General features: G+C 36.4%; 1 protein-coding gene across 1 annotated transcript; it reads right to left on the bottom strand.

Moving 5' to 3' along the window:
• Positions 1-1,170: 1,170 nt before the first annotated feature.
• SLITRK3 (SLIT and NTRK like family member 3) lies at positions 1,171-9,354 on the bottom strand. Its single transcript, XM_088452361.1, has 2 exons — positions 9,291-9,354; positions 1,171-7,996 (listed from the first exon to the last, which is right to left on the bottom strand). The coding sequence occupies exon 2, from the start codon at positions 7,975-7,977 to the stop codon at positions 5,326-5,328; it is 2,652 nt and encodes an 883-aa protein (XP_088308487.1). The 5' UTR covers positions 7,978-7,996; positions 9,291-9,354; the 3' UTR covers positions 1,171-5,325.
• Positions 9,355-11,396: the final 2,042 nt, after the last annotated feature.

Below are 11,396 nucleotides of genomic sequence, written 5' to 3' on the forward strand. Positions count from 1 at the left end.
TACACTGTTGCAGCAACAACTTGCCCCCCTTGTATGTGAGGGCAAGTTAGTTGAATTTACCCCACAGATGGAGATTTAGAGGGAAATGTTTCAAACCTTCTAAAAAAGTTGAGTGGAGAAGTTACCTATAGCAATCAATCAACTTCCAGCTATCATTTTATATATTGTAAAAGATAAATGAAGCTGATTGGTTGCTATGGGCAACGTATATATAAACTTTACATCTTTAGAAAGTTTTATACATCTCCTCATTATAGAGATGGTGAAAGAGATGTACTGTTTGTATGGAGTAGAGTTTAGGGAAATTAAATATGCAGCCCAAAAATAGGAAAAGCAAAATGATGATAATAATAATAACAATAATTCTGGATACATACTAGGACAACGTCGTTCACAAACATATCGGTGTGTACACACCTGCTTATTTGTTACCGATATATAGTTCGTCATTCGAACAAACGATATATCTACTAGTCTGTACCCAACTTAATATATTAAGCTGACTTCAGTATATAATATATGCAACCATTCAAAGAAACATTATTTACTACATATACTGTACATCAGATGGTGCTTCCACTAGAGGGATGTAACAATGCTTCCGCAAAGCAAAAAACAAAAGAATACTATTTCTTAAACTCCCTTTCATGGATGAAACAAAATGGCAGCTGGCTTAATGACACGTTTAATCACATCAACTGTTTATAGACTAAAATAAATTTCTGTGTTGAAGGGAGTAACAATAAATTGATTGCTGTATAAGTGGAAATAAATATCTGTTACCCAGGAAAAACTGGACTTTGTGTTACTGTAGATTTCTCACTCTTTGAGAACAGGAGGTATATTTACTAAAGTGAGAGTTTTTAGAAATTGAGATGTTGCCCATAGCAACCAAACAGATTCTAGCTATTATCTTCTAGAAGGTGCTAGTTAAATGTTAAGTAAAACCTGATTGGTTGCTATGGGCAACATCTTCATTTCTAAAAACTCTCACTTTAGTAAATATACCCCCAGGTGTAAAGATATTTTAGACATATACAAATGTTACTTGTGTTTTGATAAGCCAAAGGTAAGAACAGAAATGAGTACAACAGTTTGAAAAACGATAATGGACTAATATGAACAAATTGTCGATAATTAAAATGTTTATTTTATTTTATTTTTTTCCTGGATATTCCATTAATCTTTTGTTGTGTAAATATATATTTTACACTCTATGCCAGTAACAAAACCTCATTGCAGAAAAGGATTCATTAAAACATATATGACAAGTTCATTAAGAGGCAAGTGATCATGTATTTATGGTAAGTAGTAAAGTTGCTCAGTTCAGTGCTGAACACAGTGGGCACTAATTAGAACAATATTTATAGTTGTCGAAAATACCCAAGTACTTTCTATGGAATGCAATTTACAAATGCAGTGTCAATTCTTGCTCAGAAACAAATCTAAAATATGTAAATAATATGATACAAGTTTCAGCCAACTCCCACCATTGGCTATGATAGACAAGCGATAAAACAAGACATGTAAGGCAAGAGGATAAGAAAGAAAGAAGCATGCAGTTAAATTGGTTTCTAAACAAAAATCAAGGTATAGCAACTGCATAGTGCATTGAAATCCCACTTATATAAATGGGATAAATGTAAACATTTACCACCATATATGCAAATACAAGGAAAAAGCATGTGAAAAAAGTTCCTGAATATATACTGAAGCTCGAATTTACTAATATAATTTCCAGTTTAAGGTATCAACGATTAGTGTACATAAAAGACAGTAGTGATTTATGCAAATCTGGAGCAGTTACAATTGCAACAACAGCAATACATAAATCGTAAGCAGCAAATTATTGAACTAGTGAAACACCATTCTCCTGGGCGTTTATTATTAGGTAGGACTTGTTGATAAAAGAAAGGTTATCTGTGATTTGTTTATCGTGATAGTTAACCAAACATCTGAAAACATAATGTTAAATGAGTCTTGGGACATGTAATACAATTCAAATCAATGGTAGTACCTCTTTAGATAGTGTATTGGGAAATATCTGCTTTGACATATCAATCTACATGTCAGCATTTGTGCAATAAGATGCCAGAATTCAGTACTAATATTGTCATTTATCATGACCGGTGCTAGTCATATTAGTTCATAATATAAGGCTTGTGCATTCACTATTTGTCAGTAGAAAATTTGATCTCTTCATAGCTGAGATAAACTAGACAGTGTTTCCTTTGTCTGCTACGACAACACGGTCAGAGCAATCCCAAATGTTACATGTTAACTCTGCAACAGAAACATAGAAGGGACCCCCCACCCCCACCCTGCACACACACACAGCAAAGCCACAAATACATCTTATATCTGCTGCACAAAGGAACTGCTTCCTACATAAGAAAATAAAACCAATTTTAAGCCAAAAAGTTCTCCTTTAATATAAAATTACCATTCTCCAAGAATAAATTTATTTCCACTGAATAAATAGAATTCCGCACCATCCAGGGGTGAAACATCTCTCTTTATCAAAGTAAAGACTTTCTTGCTTTCAATCTTTTTTCAAATTTTTTTTTTTTTCAAATTTTTCTTGTTTTTGTTTGGGTTTTTTTTTTTTTTTTTAAATAAAATATATAAACATAACATTTGCATTATACTTTGATATGGGTTATGAGCACTCTGTTTAAAATGTTTACAGCACCAGTAACACTAGGGATTGCACGCAAAAGTGTTATTGTAAAATAAATACAATGATGTGATGCATGCATGGAGTTAATGGATTTCTATCTTTATAAAGAGTGTTTGGCCTTGCATTTTGATTTTATTTTCAAAATACGTGCATGCTGCCTATTTATAGTAGTGTTGAATGTTGTCATAACCACTATACAGTGAATATTGGATTTGTTTTATAAAACATAACAAACGGATGTGATACCAAGCAAATGAATCCAGTTGTTGGACTGATAATAGGTATAATTGGCTCATTTTAAGTAAATGTAATTTGCATTATTAATTAAGGAGGATGTGGTCTAAATAAAATATATTACATCACAGATCATCAGCACTTTAGCTGTCAATAAACTGATATCTCATGATGTTTAGTGGAGAAATTAAGGGAAGATGTAGTTCAAAGTAGTTTAGAGTTCTAATGGTTGACATCCCTAAATTCCAGGGTCTTAACAGTTACACCACACTGCCCTACATAACAATATGTTACAATACACTTGCCTTGTGTTTATCAAATAAAATCAATCGTCAGCAAGTCAGGGATGAATCTACAGTACGTTACCAGAAACCCTCAACAGTGATATATTTGACACAAAAGGTGATGTTACTTTGTAAACTATCAGGACCAGGGATTGTGATCAAAGCAGAAAAAAAGTCAAAACAAAACAAATATATATGCTATGTAGTATACATATAAATAGGTACAATGCATATAAATACAAATCTGTATAAATATCTGTAAATATCTATATGTATATACAGTATGCAACAAAATCAATCATTACAACAATTTATAGCAGTGTATAGTAAAACATTTGGGCAGATGACCTGGCACAAAAGCTAAAGCATGACAAACTATTATTTTCCACATTCTCATTTTCCCCATATTTATGTAAGGCATTAGTGACATCTGACGGTTTTACATTCAATGTACAATAATGATTTGATTAGGGATTTAAATTAGACTGGAAATGAAGCTAAGGAAAATAGATCCAGGAATGGCTGCAGTACACAAATAATACAGAGCTCTAAAGCCAAGAACCAGGTGCCTATGCCTAATATGCAATATTTAGACTAAAGCTCCCCCTGCTGTTCAGTTACATAAATACATCCTTTTATAAACCACCAGCTAGAAGCCTGAACAACAAACTCGTTTAAAATTAAATTTTCTTTGGGTTTTTTTTTCAGGGTGTTAGGGTCCCTTTTTATGTATTTTTGAATAAAATTGTATAGATTACGCTATTTTAGGAAATATAATGTGCAATACAAACGTGCTCTATGAAGAACACAACCAATTATTAGACGTTTTGTATAGTTGTCCTTTGAAATTTATTCATCTAGAATAGTCGGAAAGCACTGTGATGATCCCTAGATATTTTACTTAAGGGAATATAGTGGGGATATCATTTTTCAAACTAGACAAATAAATTAAATGGTAAGTAATAATATACTTCCAATTCTTGTAGAATTGAATCCAGTGTTATCCACAGGATTACTACATTATTTATTCTCTTGCTACCGAAATACTCTAAAGTGCTAGTGATTCCTAGAATTTTAAAACAACATCAAAGCATGTGTCTTCACCCGTGTGCCTTACCTCTATATGTTCCGCTAATTGCGATGAAATAGCGATCAATGTTAGTCAGCATGGTAACTTATTTTTAGCAGATGGACATAAATTATTCTGGGCATAGCTAAGTTTGCTCATCAAGCCTTTTTGTTTTTTTTTAATCTGTATATGTATGTATTGTTTAAAATTATTTTATTAGGAAAGCTATACCAGACGCATAATCACTATACACTGATTAAACATTACCTTTACAATTAATATTCACTGAAATTACAGAATAAATATATGCACATTTTGCAAAATCTTTGTGTATGGGGTATGCTGAGGATTAAAGGGGGGAGATGACAGGAAAAGTGCTTCCTACAAAGCTGTTAGTTATACGTAGCCGGTAGCATTACTAAAAAACTTGCAGTGAGATGCAGAAATATATAACTGGCATCTTCATGAATTCACAGAGATGTTGATCCCTAGCTGTTTTGTGTACATTACTCTTCTGCATTGCAAAATGAAATAAATCAAATATACATTAAACCATGATGCTTTGCAGTGAATCCAGGTTTTTGGATGCTGAATTGTAGGTAAAAACAAAAACAAAAAAAAACCAATGAGCATTAGTGTTTTGGGTGAGAACATTCGAGCATTAACCCCCCTGCAGTTTTTTTTTTAGGCATGCAGCAAACTGCATCAATATACAGGAACTGTGCCATGGGCGTTGCTATGTATAAGGAAGCCACAATGCCATCCTATCCCCCTCCCCCCAAATCCCTCAAGTGAAAAGGTTTAAGTTACTGCCAAAAAGGACATGTGGAATTATTTATCAGGATCAGTACAAATATCCTCATACCTTACATGGCACAGTCAAGTTTCTTAGATTCCTATATAAAAAATAATGATTGATAACATTGCTGGCAAAAGTCTGCGAAGGCACTTCAATTAATTATGATTAGAGTATGGCCCTTCCTCCAAAACAATTTGGGGAGCACAACGGTATCATCTTGATTCATGCGTTTATTTGGGCGCTATGAAATTATGCTATATTAGAATCTATAAGTGTTTTTTTCCAGGACTTCGAGGTAATCCGGCTTGGTTTGGAGTTTGGCCCTTAACTCGAGGTATTCACTTTGGGTTTGGTCTGAAAACCCCTTTCCAGCTGAGAAAAGTAGGGTTTCTTTTAATCTGGCATCCTGCTGTAAATCAGGGTATTGCATGCCAGGTGGGTGTACGTGTAGTTCCTTTAATTTGGGCACTGTGCCGTAAATGCAGTCCACAAACCCAACTGTGGGAGCTGACCTTTCTCGGTCAATTATACCAGGAAAGATTACTCCATTTTCATGAAAACTTGGTACTTCCCCACTCTGATTGACACTAACTATTGTATTAAGCTGGGAGTTTGACACTGCCATGGTCCATTCTTTTTCTTTTTCAATTAAGGTCCTATAATTAGTGTTATTTTCCTTTGTTTCTGAAAATTCCTCCCCCATCTCTTCCTCTCTAGGTTTGTAGATGGGATTGTTACACATCTGGGTTACGGGATGTGGGATGTAGTCATACACATGGCCAGGAGCCTTCTCTGGGGAATTGTTTGGTCTGTCCTCAAAGATTCTACACTGCATCTGAATGCCAGTCAAATCCACCTCTTGTCTCTTTCTGAAAGGCAGTTTCTTGCGCCTTCTCAGCACAAAAGCAAAAAGGCCTGCAGCCACAAAAACAGCTGAGAAGAACAAGATTAGGAGGCTGAGGATGAGGACAGACAGTGGAATGGCACCCCCTGGCGTGGTAAACTCAAAGACTGAAGAGATTGTGGGCACCATGTTTCCGGGCAGAGCAGATGAAGCAGTAGCATGCAGCAGCTCTGGACACAAAATTTCCATTTCAATTGATTTTAGATCCTTGCTTGTCAGATTTTCAGGGCTTGTGCACAGCACCTCCCCAACCACAATGACCGAGCTGATGGTGTCTATCCACTGTTTAAGAGGGACAATGTCACAGGAACAATCCCATGGGTTCTGCTTGAGATCAATCTGCACAATAGCATTAAGGTGCTCAAGAACTCCTGCAACAGGAAGGTAAAGAAAATGGTTGTTTCTCAGATTGAGCCTTGCCAGAGAGGTGCCTGCAAAAGCATCAGTTGGGAGAGTTCTTAGCAGATTGTCATTGAGAAACAGCAACTTCAGATTTGGCATTAGACTGAAAGCAGCAGGCTGGATTTCCCTTATCATGTTATACTCAAAATATAAATAATTTAAACTCTGTAAACCTCTGAACATGCCAGGTGTCAGCCTTTCAATGTCGTTCCCATTCAAATACAAGCTCTTTAAATTTGGGAGGTTGATGAAGGCTCCTTCCTGCACATAAGATATTCGGTTGTTTCCAAGGTGCAATAAATCCAAAGAAGAGAAATTCCAAAAATCAGACCTGTAAATTTTCTGTATTAAGTTGCCACTCAAGTAAAGTTTCTTAGCATTGAGAGGTCTAGGCAGGAGTTCTGATATATTGTGAAATCCTTTCTCTTTACAGTTTACTGTCAATCCCAGATCATTGATATGCAGACTGCATGAACATCCAGTGGGGCAGATAATTGGAATGGGTGGTCTTGTCTGATAGCCAGCTATAGGAGGTTGGTTTGGGCCTGGATAAAGACCTCTGGGTGTTGGTGGAGGCTTTGGAGCTCTAGGTTGCTTGGTGGTAGTTGGTTGCTTATTTGAAGTCTTGTACTCCACAGAAGAAGCCGTGACATGAAAAGAGGACAACATAGAGGATGGCTTAGTAGGCCATGAATTTTCTCTGCTTGAAGTCAACTGGGGTATTCCCAGACTTGCTTCAACCTCACTTTCAGACAGCAAGGGGCAAAGCTTACCTCGTTTTATATCCCTTAGATCCTTGCCATGAAAGTGAAAGGGGCTTTCACATGTAATATCCCCAACCAGAACAGTATAAGGTATACGTTCTAGCCAGCTCTTCAGCTGCACAATTTCACAAGTACAGTTCCAGGGATTCTCTGCTAGCTGAATCTCCATAATACTTCTCCCTATATGATCCAACATACCTCTGTAAGACAGGATCTTTAACCGGTTTCCACGCAAGTCCAAGTGTGTTAAAGACACAGACTTGAATAAATTTGTTGGAAGCAAGGGGATATGGTTATCATTGAGAATTAACACTCTCAGTTTATTTAAATTTCTAAAGGCCCCACTCTCAATCCTCTTAATTACATTATAGTCTGCTTGCAGATATTCCAAGCTTTCCAGCCCCATAAAAGTGTCATTTCTAAAAATGTCAAGTTTGTTTTCGTGTAAGTAAAGCCTCTTCAGAACTTTCATACCATTAAAGGCTCCTGCCTGGATGTCCTGTAATGCATTATTCCCGAGATTAATAGACACAGCATTGTTCAAGTGAAGAAAACTGTTAGTGTACAGTCTTCTCATCGAATTTCTCTGAAGATACAGTTTAAAGGGTCGAGACCAGGATTCTGAAATCTGGCTAATATTTGTAAATCCTTTATTGTCACAATAAATGTGGAAAAGGCTTTCCTTCACTTCACAGTAACATGGATCAAAGCAAGGCTCGTCTATTTCTTCTGAATCCTCAATCAAGGGAATTGGCGTAGTCCATGCTAGAGCAATTGTGCTTAAAAGAATTATCCACAACATACGTCCATTTAGACGAGTTTCTGCTGGAGATGGTTCCATTGTTGATTAATAAAAAAAGCTAGAAGACAAAGAAATAAAATATAGATTTATATTATTGAGGCATAATAAACATTTTATACAGTCTTGGTGCAAAGTAACACTCTGGTAATTTTGAGTAACGCTTTCTGCCAAATGATTATCAATAAAAAATAATTTCATCATGTTCCTATTAATGTGCCATACAATTTAGCTACAGTATTTTAGGTATTTTTTGAGATGTAATATTGATGAGCATATAAGTATTATGAGTCACAGACAGCAGTGATTATAACAACAGAATACAGCATGCCCTTATATATCTAATTGTATATACATACACTATATATACCTACTTGTTACTAATGGAGTACACGAGAAAGAGACATAATCATATATTTCAACCCAAACAGTTAATCTTGGAAAAGGACAAAATCTTATTGATATTTCCAGTAAAATGTCAGTGGGACATTGCCTGTGATTGATTTGCAGATTCCAGGGACAGCGTGCAATTAATACGGTGGCTATTGTATACCTTAAATACCCAGAAATAGATAAAAGAATGTAGAGATAATTAATCTGCCCACACCACATGCCCATATGATCTTCCTATCTTAGGGGAGGCTGACAGTAAAATGCAGCTTAGTCTGGGATGATCCACGATTTAAATGTTCTGTCTACTTAGCACTGGCACTAGGGCTTCAGTACCACAGACCATCCGGTGAACGTTCCTCAGAGGGGTTCACGGACAAAAATACCTATACATTCAAGAGTACACAAATGAGAAAACTACTGAACATGATACCAAACCAGATAAAAAAATTTCAGCTCTCTGGTTCCTTATATTCTTCCTGCGTGTGATAATACACACAGTACTGTACACACACACACACACACACACACACACACACACACTCACACTCACATAATGACATTGCTGCATATAACTACTGTAAAATCTCTGGATATTACCAAGGCGTCTACACCTTACTGCATTTCCTGTGTGCTTATGGCATAGAGATTGCAATGATTATACTGAAACTTAGCATTCAAACATCTACTGTAGCTAATACAATACACAAAAATATAGTTTCCTGGCAGATTAATGTAAGCAGGATAGGTTTCTGGATAAGGGGCTGCATGGCAGTAAATAGATTGCTTAAAATAACGATAGGAGGGAGAAAGGCTGAGGGATATATTGCAGCAGCAGCATCAGCAGCAGCAGCAGTAGTCTAATTTGCAAATATATATCTGTAACTTATATCTAATCTAAGGTCAATGACAAATATGTTTCCCTAAAAGTGTATAATAGAGAGTGGATGACATGATTTACTTACCAGTTTGCAGGTGAATGTTTAGCACATCCGGGAAAAAAGGCTGAGTTTAAGGATTGCTGGCTCTCCCTCTCTGTCTTTCTCTTTCTATCTGCTCCTACTGAGTCTGAGGCAAAAAGAGAAAAAAAAATGAGCTAGAGACGTGCTGGGAATGTGCAATGTGCAGTGTGCTGTGAGCTGCTCTGTGTTTTCAATGGGTTGCTTCAGCATGCAGATCTGCCTCTCAGTATGCTCAATGGAGCCAGCGAGGAATCTGCAGCTTCTCTGTCCAACATTGCTTGCTGAGGTCTTTCTCACTCTCCCCCCTCTCTATCTTCTCCTCACCCCTCTATCCTCCTCCTCCTCCCCCAGTCGTAGGCAACAGATCATTGGAAATTTGACACAAATCCAACAATCTTCACACCACTGCTTCAATTGTCTGCCTCCTGTTTATTCTCTTTCAACCTATTCTATGGCTTTACCCATTTGTTGCCTTCTCTTTTTCGCCCCAATTGCCCCCTCCCTTGCTGACAGCAGATAATTGGGAGAGTCGATCATAGTCAAGCATTTCTCTCCCCCTCTGTCTCCCTGTCTTCACCTGTCTACACGATGCCTGACTTTCTCCCTGTCTCTTCTATTGTGAGTACAAAGCTTCACATCACATCTAATATTCTAATTCCCCACATTACTTACAACTCATTGTTTTTCCTTTTACTGTCTTTTGTTTTTTTTCTCCATCTGAACCTATCTTTCTGTTTGTGTCTCCATCTATCTTTTTCCTATCTCCTGGCATCATGGAAACAAGCTGGAAGACGGAAAGCAGATGAAAGCAGAGGGGGAGCCTTTGGGTTTATGACGTGAGCATGCATTGGGAAGCCCAGTCACTTTTGTGGGTGTGTGGGGTATCCCGGGCAATCATCAATGTATCATAATGCATATATACAGTTTTTTTTATACTGAAATAAGTCGTGATGCTTTGCAAACCTAATATAATTCCTACTCATATCGTCAATTCAAACTACAGCAAACTTCAGTGCTAATATTCCCTTCTCCCCCACGATGACAAATAATATACTCATTCTGGATAGCTAGTTTCTTGCTACCAGCTGCTTTCTAAGGGGGCAATAAGTATCTAAAGTATTTCTGGCACTGATGGCAGTGAAATATACTGTATGAGAAACCATAACTATTGCTTCTGCCTCTAGCATTTATTGGTGACTTAATATATGCAGTCAGTTTTTGCATGCAGTAAGGCTTATGTATCAGTATATTTCTTGTCTGTGATGTAAAGGCAGATACCTTTTGTGAATTGACTTTAAACCATCAACGAAAAGCAATGGTACTTTTCTTTCCAAACCTGGCATCGATTGTGCTGTGACTGTGGCAGGAATGTGATTGAACCGAGAGAAGAAAGATTGTCAGCTGTACCCAAAACAGAGGCAGGTAATTCTTTGGACCATAGAATGTTAGTACCTGAACAATGACATGCTACCTATACATGGTACTTATACATTCATTGTATAATGCTTGAGTATTGATGTGCAATTGTAATCATTATAAAAAGAATTAATGAAGATTTGTGTAATGTGATAAACACTTATGCCAGTCTTGAATATCATTTTAAAGAATAATTTGTAACTTGTGATATGCTTTTATCATAATGTGACAGAAAAAAATGAAGACATTTCAATGTATAAAGATGACACTGTGTGTGTATGTGTGTGTGTGTGTGTGTCTGTGTGTTTATGTATATGGAAATGTGTAGGAGTGGTTTGAATAGACTCATAGTTGTCTGTAGACAATATTTATATAGTAACGTAGGTGTAAATAAACTGTAACCAAGCAGAATTGTATACAACTACTACTACTCTTTTTGTTACAAGAAATGCAGCAGTGACAAGTTTTGTGAATCTCATATAGTTTTGACACATATATAAATCATGTGAGACTGTGTGTAAATGTGATATGGTTTTAATAAAATATGCAAATAATACAGACTTTGCACATGTGTACAGTTAGAAATTCTAGTAATAAGATATAATAAACCAGTTGTTTTTGTAAATCCCTAACATGCATGTACAGTAGTGTAGTTCATAAGAATACTAGACATGTATCTAAAAAAAAGAAAAT

The sequence above is a fragment of the Taudactylus pleione genome, unplaced genomic scaffold, assembly GCF_031769625.1.
Source record: "Taudactylus pleione unplaced genomic scaffold, aTauple2 ptg000037l, whole genome shotgun sequence".
Classification (NCBI taxonomy): Eukaryota; Metazoa; Chordata; class Amphibia; order Anura; family Myobatrachidae; genus Taudactylus; species Taudactylus pleione.